The 15,588-nt window shown below is 44.0% G+C and overlaps 1 protein-coding gene across 3 annotated transcripts in view; it reads left to right on the forward strand.

Annotated features, from left to right (window-relative positions):
* Nucleotides 1–15,588, forward strand: part of Uif (sushi, von Willebrand factor type A, EGF and pentraxin domain-containing protein uif) — a 37,025-nt gene that overhangs the window by 14,891 nt on the left and 6,546 nt on the right. For all 3 annotated transcript variants that reach the window (XM_071698211.1, XM_071698213.1, XM_071698212.1), the window contains exons 4-26: nt 2,642–2,723; nt 3,278–3,444; nt 5,373–5,513; nt 5,650–5,879; nt 6,029–6,382; nt 6,514–6,888; nt 6,986–7,154; nt 7,319–7,681; nt 7,777–7,959; nt 8,072–8,248; nt 8,328–8,530; nt 8,625–9,248; nt 9,365–9,488; nt 9,655–10,977; nt 11,217–11,669; nt 11,777–11,994; nt 12,068–12,320; nt 12,413–13,254; nt 13,429–14,312; nt 14,384–14,631; nt 14,735–14,866; nt 14,954–15,119; nt 15,247–15,498. In XM_071698211.1, the coding sequence (XP_071554312.1) occupies nt 2,642–2,723; nt 3,278–3,444; nt 5,373–5,513; nt 5,650–5,879; nt 6,029–6,382; nt 6,514–6,888; nt 6,986–7,154; nt 7,319–7,681; nt 7,777–7,959; nt 8,072–8,248; nt 8,328–8,530; nt 8,625–9,248; nt 9,365–9,488; nt 9,655–10,977; nt 11,217–11,669; nt 11,777–11,994; nt 12,068–12,320; nt 12,413–13,254; nt 13,429–14,312; nt 14,384–14,631; nt 14,735–14,866; nt 14,954–15,119; nt 15,247–15,498 (7,963 nt within the window). The remainder of the gene's footprint in view (nt 1–2,641; nt 2,724–3,277; nt 3,445–5,372; nt 5,514–5,649; nt 5,880–6,028; nt 6,383–6,513; nt 6,889–6,985; nt 7,155–7,318; nt 7,682–7,776; nt 7,960–8,071; nt 8,249–8,327; nt 8,531–8,624; nt 9,249–9,364; nt 9,489–9,654; nt 10,978–11,216; nt 11,670–11,776; nt 11,995–12,067; nt 12,321–12,412; nt 13,255–13,428; nt 14,313–14,383; nt 14,632–14,734; nt 14,867–14,953; nt 15,120–15,246; nt 15,499–15,588) is intronic.

Here is a 15,588-nt window from a genome sequence, read left to right on the forward strand (position 1 = left end):
CGGGAGGTCAACCTCTATCTTAACGTGCGATGTCCGATGGGTAGGGAGAGTTCTACCTAACGCGGATTGAGGCCTGAAATTTTCGAGCCCCCACGTATAAACGTCGAATCAGGTAGATCCTGCAGAGGCAGCTGCGGCGGAGAAAGAATGGGACGGCATTCCTAAACCGTGAATCTCCACCATCGCATCTTTCCATCTTCTCTCCTGCGACTCCTTCTCATCCACCCTCGTACCTATCGAATCGTCGCTCGCCTTTTCCCATCGTACACACAGCGGCCGGGCCCTAAAAATATACGTCGGCTCCTCGCGTTTGCGCCACGCGGTTATATACCTCGGAGGAAACTCGACCGAGCGCATTGCACCGTCGAACGGGATTCCAAAAAGTAGAACATCCGGCAACTTGCTCGCTCATCTGTTCTTACGCGATCATCCGTCATGCGTGTACATACTTCGCTTTTCGCAAGATGGCTTTTGCCTTCGGAAAAACAGAGGCACAAAGATCTGTTTTTCCGCGTACTCGCGTGCCGATTGGACAAAGTCAAAGGATTATATCATCCATTCGCTATTTCACCAGTGAATTAACTCTTTCGATTGTTACGAGTTTCTGTTCCGAAACTGAATTTTATCAATTTCAAAGTCAATTTTGATTTGTTATCGGCTTTACCTTTAGAAAAACTCGTGGAGATTTTTGTTTCATTAGCTCACACTATATTTCAATTTTTTTTTGTAACAACGAGATATTGTGATTTCCTCCATTTTTCGCGATGTGTCATTAATATTACGCGATCGTTGAAATATCACGCGTCTCATCGCCGGGAGAAAATAATATTTCACACACGTTCCTCGGACGAGAAATGCTAATGCACGTCGGGGAGAACCGCGTGCGTGCATGGCCGTTTGACCTTTTGAAAGAAAGGAAGGTCGTCATCGAGTCTCTCCCTGCGAATTTAGCGCCCACTGCATCAGCAACATGACTGAGTTGATGCTGCGCGTCTCGTTTCTCTTCCACGCGACTTACGTCTTCCAACGAAAAATGCAAAACATCTTTAATTGCATTCCACGTAGGATCTTCCATTTTCATTCAGCAGCGAGGCAGCAAAAAAAATCAAATAAATGTTCGGAATATCCGCTAATAATAAAAGAAGAAGAAAAAAGTAAATTTAACTTTTTATAAAAATTTTATAAAAATGACTTAATTATATGTCTAGAAATTGTGGCAATATAACTCGAGTGGAAAGTATCCAACCTGCAGAAGAATACGCTGTTTATGCGTTTATATTTACGACTGTGTCATCAAGTGGTTGTAAAATGATGAGAATGATGGACAGAATATTTATTTTGATCGAACATCGACACCGTTTGAGATAACAAGTAGAAATCGCCAATAAATGGTCATGAGTTGAATACTTAGGAAGATATTTTTAAATTCTCCGTCGAGTTATCTACATTTATGTCAAACTAGAGAATAGATATCGATTTAAAGCCGAGGTAATATTATTTAGTCCTATCTCGCGTAACATCGTTATTTCCCGAACAATGAAACACGCTGTAACGCGTTCTACTATTGTTATTTTCCTACGAGATAACCGTGAAATATACTTTCCCGGATCGAAACTTTAGTATATCTCTAGTAATTTGCATATTCTGTCGCTCAGAGATTCCGCGAAATACAATATTCGCGCTTGTTATACGACACGATTCTGACCGGGACGAGGTGGTTTACTTTGATCGAATCACTGACACGAATCGAGTTCGCGGAAACTCGAGAGCATCCTCAGACGATGTACGACATGGCGTGAAATAAAAGTTCTCGCCGCCGGCGCCGGGAGCGATCTGGATAGCAAACTTCTTACGCACGATAGTCACATCGATCAATACGGAGAATTATTTCGATGCAATTTCTCAGTCGAACGAGCAAGCGCATCGAATTACTTTCCGATTAATCAGATTTGAGGAAACTTTGAATTTCAGAATGTAAACTGTGTACCGTGTAAATCGAAGGTGATAGGTAATCAGACAGGCCGCCGTCGTAAGAATAGATATCGACAATCGAATTGATAGAAATTGAACTAGATTATTGAATATAGAATATTAAAGTGATCGGAGTAAATATAGATATCAATAAAAATCAATCTATAAAACTTGTTCAACTGCCACCATCATGAGTCTCACTATTTCACGAGATTCCTCTCGACTTGCTATCAACCCCCTTAAGGCACACCGTATACGCTAAAAAAACAATCGAGGCCGTTATGTCCGTTGCTGTCAGTGCGGGTCACCGATTAACCGCCTTTCCTGTCTTCTGTATGCTTGCCGGCAGAAGATGGTTTAAAGTATCCGGTTACACGGAAACGCTCGCCGACTTTAAAATAAGGTTTCCTGCATCCGTACACCGTGCCGGTGTTTTCTAGTTTTCAACAAAAATTTCACTACTGTGAATAAATTAAAGTATAAAAAATTTATGAGCGTATCTTTACCATAATTTTAGAGAGATTTCGATCAATTAGGATAATCAGTAACGTGTGGTGTTCCAATAATCCCCTTAGCGATATTGCGTGCTCGTGGCGCATTATTACAACTTTGCGCTCAGACAATCTCTACATCTAAGGCAGACAGTTTAATGCGATGTTTCCTTGCGCAGGATGGGAGCTGCGAGGCATACACTGTTATAAATTCTTCAACATCAGGCATTCTTGGGAAAAAGCGGCAGAATTATGCAGGAGGTAAGAGACATGCACTATCGATCTTTCCCTTTCATTTACACTGAGAAAAATGTTTTGATGGTACCAACAAGAAGTGTATGGTAGAATGCATTTTGGCGAAACCAAGCAGAATTTCTAATTATCACGATAGGACTCGATGTGTTGTAACCAGAACGTTTGATAGACTTAACTATAAGGATTTGATTAGTATTTTCCCCAGTTGGATTTATAAAACTTCTAGTTATATTCACTAGACATACACGACACAGAAATTCTGGTATATTTAACGGGAAGAAATTAATCATGCTTATTTGGTAATTCCAAAAAAAAATTTTTTATTCGTTCATTTTCCAACAGACATACTGGTTGAATCTACCGGAATTCCAATTAATTGCAACCAGATTTTTTATTTCTGGACCTAAGATTTGACTTCGACAGAATACTATCGGTATCTCTTTCGACAGAAAGAATGTGTAGTGCCAATCGTTTTTCGAGACGAAGGATAAAAAATGCCCTTTTTTCTCATTCTTTTCAACGATGCTGCGAGGTGAGTCACTTTGGCGTTTCTATTGCAGATACGGGAGCGAGCTGATGGTGGTGGAGTCATACAGCGAGAACAACATGTCAGCAAACATGATCGGCCGGCATTTGGATCGTTACTGGCTAGGTCTCGCTTCGCTCGACGATTTACGTACCAACACGCTCGAATCCGCCGCGGGAATGCTCGTCTCGCAATACGCCGGTTTGTACGCAATTTCGTTTCGCTCGATTTGCAGACGGCAGCCGCGCGTTCTGCACGAACAAATCCCGTAACCGAATGCATCATGTGCAGCTTCTGCCACTTCTTCCTTTTTTTTTAAATCTGTCTCTCGAGTGCGACTCGCGCTCCTCGCCATTAACGATTGACTTAAGAGACCTTGACCGATATCCAATGTAATGCGATGCGGCTAGCAAATGCGATTCTCGAAATGTGAAGGGGATGAAAATTCTGAAGAGTTAGAAATGCTTAATTCTTAATATTAAAATCCATTTGATACCGATTTAAGAATTTGTTTAACGATTTGTCTTTGTTTTTTTTTTCTTTAAAACTCTTAGTTCTTCCAAGATCTTATTTTTAATCATTAATTACTTAAGAATTGTAAGTGCCAATCTTTAATATCTTGACCAAAAGTCAAGTTAATTAAAAAGTCAATTAAAAAGTCTGTAATGCAAAAGATATTTCTGCACATTTTAAAGACAGCTACCCGGTAAAAAATTTTTCATATAAAAACATATATAAATATATATAATCATATAATATTATATAAAATATTATATAAAATATCCATATATGTTCATATATGTTTTTTTTTCTCTTGTATAATCTCTGTTTGTACACGGAAAAAAATTTAGCTAAATTTAGTCGTAAAATATGGATAACTAATATTTTTTGCAGCAAGAGCTATATTTTTTTCAGCGAGAGCTATAGTTTAGCAATAGTAGCAAAACCTTTTGTTCTCGCTGCAAAAAATGTTACTCCCGTTGCAAAAAATGTTAGTTATCTATATATTACGACTATTTTAGCTATAGTAGCTAATCTTTTTTTTCCGTGTACGTACAAGAAAAATAATAAGAAAAAGAATTAGAAAATAATTAAAAGGATACTTTTTGCATTGTTTTTTTTATTGTTTTTACATTGTTTATTTATTTGGCTATATATAATCATATGTAATCATATATAATCATATATAATGTAATAATTGTATTTAAAATATGATTATATATGATTATATGTGAGCAAATTTTTCATATTTGCTCACTTTTTTTTTTAAACAATGCAGAAATTATCCTTTTAATTATTTTCTAATTCTTTTTCTTATTATTTTTCCTGTATACATACGAACAGAGATTATACAAGAAAAAAAACGTAGTATAAACATATATGGACATATTTCATATAATATTTTATATAATATTATATGATTATTTTATATATTTATATATTTTTTTATATGAAAAATTTTTTACCGGGTAGAATTATTAAAAACCATGAATTCATTCAAAATACAGATATGGACGATAAAAAAAATAATGAAAGCTTATTTTGTCCCAGTAAAAGTTTTCCGAACGTTGTTATACGAACGTATTATGAAATTAGGTGATTGATAATTGTGACGCGGTCGTTTTGTAACAAAGCTCCGACCTCGCATGCACGCGGGGCCAGTTTCTATCAGGGTCACGGAACACGGAACTCACATACACGAGATGAAGACACACTTTTCCCACAACAATACCCATCAGACGTCGTCATTTCACGTCCGTTTGCTGCAAGCTGCAATTCCCTCATCTAATACATTTGCACACCGTCAACTAAACCGCACTATTAATTACGCGTCGAGTTTGTAGTTAACTATGCGTTGCTAGCGACAAATTTAATTGCTCAGATAACGATGATATGTACGACAAAGTCGACGCAGTTCCTTACCGCGAGCGTGCATTAGTCGAGATATTCGTATTGTTAACACGTTATTAAGATTTAATTGTTTGTTATAGGTATAAAGCGGATGTAGCTTTATTACAAAAACGTCTTAATAAAACATTTCTAATGCCAATAATTATCTGAAACAAAAAAGAAACAATATCGTCAACATTGTCAGGGGCTGCGTTTTCACATTGTTGGCAAATATGTAGGTTTCTGGGCGTCCAGGCAACCGAATCCGCACTCAGGCGAATGCGTGGACGTCGCCTTGACGGATGACCGGCAAACGTGGGAATTGACCACGTGCGAGTCGCTTCTTCCTTTCATGTGTCGTGCCGACGCCTGTCCTTCCGGTAAGTCTGTTCACGTGAATTGCGGGCGAACATATATATATATAAGCGGTCGCGTAACGGCCGGGCCGGCGGGCCGTTCTCCATATTTCACCGTGGAATGAGGATGATAATCCACCGTGACGGGATAACTCCGCAGGTTCGTTCCACTGCTCGAACGGCAAGTGCATTAACGCCGCGTTCAAATGCGACAAGCAGGACGACTGCGGCGATTACTCCGACGAATTGGACTGTCCGGCTAACTGCCAGTATTACATGGCGAGCAGCGGCGACGTCGTGGAGAGTCCAAATTACCCGCATAAATATGCACCCCTCAGCAATTGCAAGTGGACGCTGGAGGGCCCTCAAGGGCACAATATTCTCCTGCAGGTGAGTGATTTGCTCAATAAACGTTCCCCGTTCAATAAGCTAATGACACTTAACGCTGTATATAATATGCTGTGCAAACTTTTCGGAGCGACAGATCGGACAGCTTCAAACGGAATTATACAAAATGAGTCGCGATTCGTGTGTTTCAGTTCCAAGAATTCGAGACCGAGAAGAGTTTCGACATAGTGCAGATCCTCGTAGGCGGTAGAACCGAGGAGAAGTCCGTAAATCTGGCGACCCTTTCCGGCAAGCAGGATCTCAGCAATAAACTTTTCGTCTCGGCGTCAAACTTCATGATCATAAAATTCAGCAGCGACGCCTCGGTGGAGAGGAAGGGCTTCCGCGCCTCGTGGAAAACCGAACCGCAGACTTGCGGCGGAATCCTTAGAGCAACGCCGCAAGGCCAAGTGCTCATGTCCCCGGGATATCCGCAGAATTATCCCGGAGGATTGGAGTGCCTGTATATCTTGCAGGCTCAGCCGGGGCGCATAATGTCTCTGGAAGTAAGTTGAAACCTTACGTATCCACTTTACTTCAATCGCGATACTTGTTTAATAAAATGTTGAAATTTTTTTTAAATGAAGAATATATTAAGTACCTGTGAGATTCAAAGATTTAACTTTCTCGTTTCTAGATCGAGGACTTGGATCTCGAAATGAATCGAGATTACATTCTTGTGAGGGACGGAGATTCACCTATGAGCCGACCGATCGCACGTCTCACCGGGAAATCGGAGAACAATCCGACAGTGATCATGTCCACCGGAAACAATTTGTACTTGTATTTCAAAACGAGTCTCGGCGATTCCAGACGCGGTTTCAGCATTCGCTTCACGCAGGGTTGCAAAGCCACGATCATCGCGAGAAACGGAACCGTTCAATCGCCGTCCTACGGTCTCAACGAGTATCCTAATAACCAGGAGTGTTTGTACAGAATCAAAAATCCAGACAGGGGACCGCTTTCTCTGAAATTCGTCACTTTCAACGTTCACAAAACTGACTACGTGCAGGTAAATTTAATTAAGTTACATACCTAGGCGATGAAGTTCCGTTACCTCTTCGCACGCTCGGATTATTAACTTTCGCTTTTTCGCGGGAAATCGACAGATATACGACGGCTCCAATACGAACGGTCTACGCTTGCATCCCGGAAGCGGTTTCACCTCTAACACTCGACCTAAGATCACGCTTACCGCGGAAAGCGGAGAAATGCTCGTTAGGTTCGCCTCCGATGCTCTGCACAGCAGCGCGGGCTGGCAAGCCGAATTTTCTGCCGGTAAGCTATATTACGTTTTATTTTTTTTCTTATATTATGTAAAATAACATGTAAATATATACTTATATCACTAGAATACTTATTAATTAATTGTATATAATTATTTTATATTTCGTTGTATATTGTTGAATTATGAGTTTATCTATATGTAATGATAATTTTAGATTGCCCTGCATTACAACCCGGCGAGGGAGCTTTAGCGTCGAGTCGGGACACAGCTTTCGGCACAGTAGTTACATTCTCCTGCCCACTAGGGCAAGAGTTCGCCACAGGCAAATCGAGGATTGCCACGGTATGTCTCCCCGGGGGTAACTGGTCGGTTACGTATATTCCTAAATGCCAAGAGGTGTACTGCGGCCCCGTACCTCAAATCGATAACGGATTCTCGATTGGCTCTTCGAACGTTACTTACCGAGGACTGGCGACCTATCAGTGTTACGCGGGATTCGCGTTTCCTTCCGGAAGACCAACGGAGAAGATTTCTTGTCTGGCTGATGGAAGATGGGAAAAGAAGCCGTCCTGTTTAGGTTCGTTAACAGTTTTACAGTCGATACGACTAGATGCGGTATTAAATGAAGCGGAGTTATATATTAAAGACACGCGTGTGCCCTTTCGTTTTCAGCATCTCAATGCGCTCCGTTGCCAGAGGCACCTCACTCCAACATAACTATCTTGAACGGAGGCGGTCGAAGTTATGGCACGATTGTCAGATTCGAGTGCGAGCCTGGTTATGTTCGAAGCGGACATCCCGTCATTCTTTGCATGAGCAACGGCACCTGGTCCGACGAAGTACCAACATGTTCACGTAAGTATAGTAAACTGCTCAATAATAATTAATAAACTGATTAATTAACCATTGATATAAAATTAAGTGGATGACACTGGATAACAACATGACATTTCTTTCTTTTCTATAGGTGCCAAATGTCCGCTACTACCTACGATTAAAAATGGATTCGTTGTCGATATTGGCAAAGATTACTTCTTCGGCGATGAAGTTAGGGTGCAATGCAATAGAGGTTACAAGCTGACTGGATCAAATATCATACAATGCGGTCCTTATCAACGATTTGATAATGTGCCAACCTGCGAAGGTAGATTTTATAATATAAATTACTTATCATATAATGAGAAACGCGCGGTTGTCTCATATTCCTCCATCTGTCTCTGCAGATATAAATGAATGCACATCGAGCCAGTGCGATCTAGCGTCCACGGAGTGCATAAACAATCCCGGTGCGTTCACTTGCAAGTGCAAGCCGGGCTTTGCACCGACCATGGAGTGTCGGCCTATCGGCGATCTTGGTCTCATCAATGGCGGCATTCCCGACGAGTCGATCACGGTTTCAAGCTCGGAAAATGGATATACAAAAACCGTAAGACGCATTGACATTTTCTATTCATAATATTTCATATGCTTTTTCTTCTCTTTATAATATTTAACTGCTCATATACTTTCTGTTACTGAAGGGTATTCGTTTGAACAACGGTGATGGATGGTGCGGCAACAACATCGAACCGGGCGCGAACTGGGTGACGATCGACATGAAAGCGCCGACAATCATTCGTGGATTCCGCACGCAAGTCGTAGCCAGGATCGACGGGAACATCGCGTACGCGTCGGCCGTGCGGATTCAGTATACGAACGATCTGACGGACATCTTCAAGGATTACACCAATCCAGATGGTACGCCGGTGGAATTCAGAATTTTGGAGGCGACGCTTTCCATCCTGAATCTACCTGTACCAATCGAGACGCGCTACGTGAGATTCAGAATACAGGATTACATCGGGGCACCGTGTATGAAACTAGAGATAATGGGCTGCACCAGATTGGAGTGTTCGGACATTAATGAGTGCGCTATCAGGAACGGTGGCTGCCATCAGAAGTGCATTAACAGTCCCGGCAGCTATTCCTGCATGTGCAACACGGGCTTTGAACTGTACAAGGGCAATGGCACGGCCGGATTCAACCTGGTGAAGTCAGAAACTGGCGAGAGGGATGGGGATTTGTATCAGAGAAATAAAACGTGCGTGCGAGTGATGTGCCCGCCGCTAACGGCACCAGAAAATGGAAAATTATTGTCCACTAAGGTAAAATAAAAATTTAATAACACGATCTTTTTGTCGCCCAAGAAAATATTAATTTGTTACGATTACTATCGCTACGTAGATATTTTCTGAAATGTGGAAATTCGTTCGTTTTGTAGGAGCAGCATCACTTTGGCGACCTCATCAGATTCCAGTGCAATTTTGGTTACGTTTTATCTGGATCTTCTGCTGTAATTTGTACCTCTGCCGGAGTCTGGAACGGGACCATTCCCGAATGTCAATGTAAGTAATATACAGAACGTTTCAAGATTATCGCACATAAATTTTCGTTGCATCCCCGTTTTAAATAAGATTGTATACAATCTTATTTCTACAAGAAATTTCTTATATTTATTAAGTATCCCTATTCTTGAAAATAATTCAAGTGCATTCTTCAACTTTTTTGCAGACGCGAAATGTGTATCTCTGCCGGACGATAAAAACGAGGGTCTCACCGTGCTCCGAAACGACGAGGCCAGCGTGCTGGTACCCTTCAAGCAGAACGTCACCCTGAAATGCGGTAGCAACGGCCGCTATTTGCGCAACACCATGACGTCCAATTTCCGACAGTGCGTGTACGATCCCAAACCCGGCTTGCCCGATTACTGGCTGTCCGGCTTGCAGCCGGCTTGTCCCCGCGTGGATTGCGGCAAGCCGCTTCCCACGCCCGGCGCCGAGTACGGCCAGCACCTGGACACCAAGTATCAATCCTCGTTCTTCTTCGGCTGTCAAGATACCTTCAAATTGGCCGGTCAGACCAATCGCAACGACAACGTCGTGCGCTGTCAGGCGAACGGCGTTTGGGACTTTGGCAACCTGCGATGCGAAGGTCCGGTCTGCGAGGATCCCGGCAGGCCGAGCGACGGTTATCAAGTGGCGCGTAGCTACGAGCAGGGCTCGGAGGTGCAATTCGGCTGCAACAGGCCTGGCTACATCCTCATCAGTCCGCGACCGATCGTTTGCATTCGCGAGCCCGAGTGCAAGGTCATCAGACCGCTCGGTCTAGCCTCCGGACGCATCCCGGACTCGGCGATAAACTCCACCTCCGAGAGACCGAACTACGAGGCCAGGAACATCCGGCTGAACTCGGTGACCGGCTGGTGCGGCAAGCAGGAGGCCTTTACCTACGTCAGCGTCGATCTCGGTCGCGTCTATCGAGTGAAGGCGATCCTCGTGAAGGGCGTGGTCAGCAATGACATCGTCGGCAGACCCACGGAGATCCGTTTCTTCTACAAGCAGGCGGAGAACGAGAATTACGTCGTCTACTTCCCGAATTTCAATCTGACTATGCGCGAACCCGGAAATTACGGCGAACTGGCGATGATCACCCTGCCCAAGTACGTGCAGGCCCGCTTCGTGATCCTCGGTATCGTCAGCTACATGGACAACGCCTGTCTGAAGTTCGAGCTTATGGGATGCGAAGAACCGGCGACCGAACCGTTGTTGGGTTACGATTACGGATTCTCGCCCTGTGTGGACAACGAGGCGCCGGTCTTCCAGAACTGTCCGCAACAACCGATAGTCGTGCAAAAAGGTGCCAACGGGGAGCTTCTGCCGGTGAACTTCACGGTGCCAACTGCCATCGACAACAGCGGCAGTATCGCCCGAGTGGAAGTCAGGCCTCCGAGTTTCAAAACCCCTATTCGAATCTTCGAGGACACGTTCGTGAAATATATAGCTTTCGATTACGATGGCAATGTAGCTATTTGCGAGATCAACATCACTGTTCCAGGTTAGTGACAATTTTCAATTTGTCTGATGTTTTATTTGATCTAATTTAGATTAATCTTGTGTTAATAACGCATGTTTAGAAGTACTGGTCTTGCGTTTTAATAGTGTGTGTGTACGCTCAAAAGTGCCAGTCGTTCTATACATATAATATTAATTTAAACATGAATTTTAATTAAATTATTAATTAATATTAGTTATAATTTAATCGATATTAAATTAACTGACATTCTGATGTCGCAGATATAACTCCACCGAAGCTGAGCTGTCCTCAGAGCTACGTTATCGAACTGACCGACCGACAAGAGAGTTACTCCATTAATTTCAATGAGACACGAAAACGCATCAACGCCACGGACGCGTCCGGTCCTGTGAAAATCACTTTCGTACCGGAACGTGCGATGATTCGAATTGGCGATTTCGAAAACGTCACGGTATACGCAACGGACTCCAGCGGCAACAGAGCGACTTGTCACTTCCAAGTTTCGGTCCAAGCGACACCCTGCGTCGATTGGGAACTGAAACCGCCGGCTAATGGTGGTATACAGTGCGTCCCCGGAGACAAAGGACTGCAATGCATAGCGACCTGCAAGGCTGGGTACAGATTCACCGATGGTTCGCCCGCAAAAACGTTCGGATGTGATGTTAACAAACGGTGGTTACCCTCGTCGGTGGTGCCCGACTGCGTTTCCGAAAGTAAGTTTCTTATTCTGAGATTAACTTAATTTTATTTGTTATTATTACTATTTTATATTATTTTATACAGTGTAATTTATTAATAATCAAAATATTGATATCTGTAGACACGCAACAGGCCGATTATCATGTAATTGCCTCGGTAACTTATCGCGCAAACGGCGCCGTTTCTCGATCCTGTCTACCGATGTACCAGGATCTCATGGCTCAGCATTACACGAATCTTAACACTATTTTGACTCAACGCTGCTCCGCTGTCAATGTGAATATGAACGTGTCTTTCGTCAGATCGATGCCTTTCCTGATCGAAGAGAATGTTCTCAAGGTATGGACCAAAATTAAATCAGAATTATTATGGATGAGGAATTAGATTGACAAAAATTGTCTACAAATTTCAGATGGACTTTGTTTTGGTGATCGTCCCGGCACAACGTCAACCGCAATTGTACGATTTTTGTGGTTCCACGTTGAATCTGATCTTCGATTTATCGATCCCTTACGCGAGCGCAGTTATCGAGCCTCTGTTGAACGTTTCCGCGATTGGTAATCAATGCCCGCCTCTCCGTGCTCTTCAATCATCCATCAGCAGGGGCTTTACATGCAGCATTGGTGAAGTATTGAACATGGATACCAACGACGTTCCCCGTTGCCGTAAGTAGACATATTTCGTACTATTTAATTTGATCTATTACTTACAATTTTTTAAAGAAATTCTATAGCAAGACTTGTTTACACATTTTCAGTGCATTGTCCTGCTGGAACCTTCGCCGGAGAGAAGCAGAAGCAGTGCACAGCCTGTCCGAAGGGCTTCTATCAGAACAGCGACCGGCAAGGTTCTTGCTTGCGCTGTCCGTTCGGCACGTATACAAAGGAGGAAGGATCGAAGAGCATAGACGATTGCATACCAGTCTGCGGTTACGGAACGTACTCGCCTACCGGTCTCGTGCCTTGCCTCGAGTGCCCCAGAAACAGCTACACCGGCGAACCGCCGATCGGAGGCTACAAGGACTGTCAAACCTGTCCAGCTGGAACGTTCACTTACCAACCAGCCGCGCCTGGTCGTGATCGTTGCCGCGCCAAGTGTTCGCCGGGCATGTATTCGGATACGGGACTCGCACCTTGCGCTCAGTGTCCCAAGAACTTCTTCCAGCCTCAGCACGGCGCGACCACGTGCGTCGAGTGTCCCACAAACATGTATACAGACGGACCTGGTTCGGTCGGCCGCGAAGAGTGCAAGCCTGTCCAGTGCACCGACGGCGTATGTCAGCACGGCGGTCTCTGCGTGCCAATGGGACACGGTATACACTGTCTATGCCCAGCCGGCTTCTCTGGAAGACGCTGCGAGATCGATATCGATGAGTGCGCGTCTCAGCCGTGCTACAATGGTGCCACTTGCATAGATCTGCCGCAAGGCTACAAGTGTCAATGCGCCAACAGCTATTCTGGCATCAATTGCCAAGAAGAGAAATCGGATTGCGCGAACGACACGTGTCCGGAAAGAGCCATGTGCAAGGACGAGCCTGGATTTAATAATTACACGTGTCTCTGCCGATCCGGGTACACCGGAGTCGATTGCGACATCACTGTAAGTGCTTCTGTTTATCGACTCAAGTCTAAAAACCTGATAAAATTCCATAGAGGATAGATCAATACGGTTTTAAAAAATCGTATTCTATCTATAAACATCAAACATTTTATAAATTAAGTATATTATATTTAATTTACCTATATCTAATTTTATTTTCGTATCTTTATGCAGATAAATCCTTGTACGGCTAGCGGAAATCCTTGCAATAACGGTGCTACTTGCATAGCTCTTCAGCAGGGTCGTTACAAGTGCGATTGTTTGCCAGGGTGGGAAGGTCAAAGCTGTGAGATCAATACCAATGATTGCGCCGAGCGACCTTGCCTGCTCGGCGCCAATTGCACCGATCTGGTCGCCGATTTCTCCTGCGACTGCCCGCCAGGATTTACCGGCAAACGCTGCCACGAGAAAATCGATCTCTGCTCGGGCAATCCTTGCTTGAATGGAATTTGCGTGGACAAGCTCTTCAGCCACGAGTGCATCTGCCATCCGGGATGGACAGGCGTGGCCTGCGAGACAAACATCAATGAATGCGCGTCTCGGCCCTGCCGAAACAATGGCCAATGCATCGATCAGATCGACGACTATACCTGCACGTGCGAGCCTGGTTATACGGGCAAGCAGTGCCAACACACGATTGACGACTGCGCGTCGGATCCTTGTCAAAACGGGGCCACATGCATAGATCAGCTGCAGGGCTTCGTCTGCAGGTGCAGACCCGGCTTCGTTGGGCTGCAGTGCGAGGCGGAAATCGACGAATGTCAGAGCGATCCTTGCAATCCGGTCGGCACCGATCGCTGCATAGATCTCGACAACACCTTCGTCTGTCACTGTCGCGACGGCTACACCGGACCATCCTGCGAGATCAACATAGACGACTGCGCGTCCGATCCGTGCCTGAACGGCGCGACGTGTAGAGACGAGGTCGGTGGTTTCAAGTGCGTATGCCCGGAGGGATGGAGCGGCGTGTATTGCCAAATGGACGTTGGCATGTGCCTGAATCGACCTTGCCAGAACGACGCCGCCTGCGTGGATTTGTTCATGGACTACTTCTGCGTGTAAGTACATGTCTCTATGATGTTTCGCGGAAATAATAAATCTTGGGCTTATACGAGTTTCCAACCGACAGCTGCCCATCCGGAACCGACGGCAAACAATGTGAAACGGCGCCGGAACGCTGCATCGGAAATCCGTGCATGCACCAAGGCCGCTGTCAAGATTTTGGTTCTGGCTTGAATTGTACTTGCCCTAACGATTACACCGGCATCGGCTGTCAATACGAGTATGACGCCTGCCAAGCCGGCGCTTGCAAAAATGGAGCAACTTGTATCGACGAAGGTCCCGGATTCACCTGCATATGCCCTCCGGGATATACCGGTATAAATTTAACATATCCACGTCAACGTGTTGTTTTTCTTATCAAACGCTATTATTTCTAAAAAAAAAGAAAAAATATGAATTATTTAATCGTCTGCATTAGGTCAAACTTGCGAAGAAGATATAATCGATTGCAAAGAAAATTCTTGCCCACCATCAGCAACTTGTATCGATCTCACGGGCAAATTCTTCTGCCAGTGTCCATTCAACTTAACTGGCGACGATTGCAGGAAATGTATGTTTCTCAGATTCTTTTTTATTAAGATATTATATTAGAGATAGTTACTTTTCATCGTTTAATCTTGGCTTTAAATTCTTACAGCTATCCAAGTGGACTACGACTTGTATTTCAGCGATCCAGGACGCAGCAGCGCTTCGCAGGTCATTCCATTCTTCACTGGCTCCACGAAGAGCTTAACTGTCGCTATGTGGGTGCAGTACACGCAGAGAGACGAAGCTGGAATTTTCTTTACTCTTTATGGCGTTAGGTATAGGTTTATTGTTTATTTACACTTTTCTTTCGCTTGAAACTCATACAGCATAATAATTCACTATTATTTTCTTTTCGAGTAATGTAGTACATGGATATATGCATATGCAAAATCTTTTCTTCAGCTCGCCACACGTTCCAACGAACCGAAGACTTATGATCCAGGCGCACAGTAGCGGTGTTCAGGTATCTCTCTTCCACGACCTGCAAGACGTCTACCTGCCATTCGGAGAATACGCGACCATAAACGACGGACAATGGCATCACGTCGCTGTTGTGTGGAATGGTGAAAATGGCGGAGAGCTCATTTTAATCACAGAAGGCCTCATTGCTAGCAAGACTGAGGGCTACGGCAGTGGCAGATCACTCCCAGCATAGTAAGTGTTCTTTGAGAAGAAACGTAAAAAATCATGAAACATTTTTCCTTAATGTTTCTCCGACGATTCTTTTAGAAAATTAATATTTAT

The sequence above is a fragment of the Temnothorax nylanderi genome, unplaced genomic scaffold (assembly GCF_030848795.1).
Source record: "Temnothorax nylanderi isolate EJ_2023f unplaced genomic scaffold, tnyl_v1.0 TNYL_tig0015_pilon, whole genome shotgun sequence".
NCBI classification, from domain to species: Eukaryota; Metazoa; Arthropoda; class Insecta; order Hymenoptera; family Formicidae; genus Temnothorax; species Temnothorax nylanderi.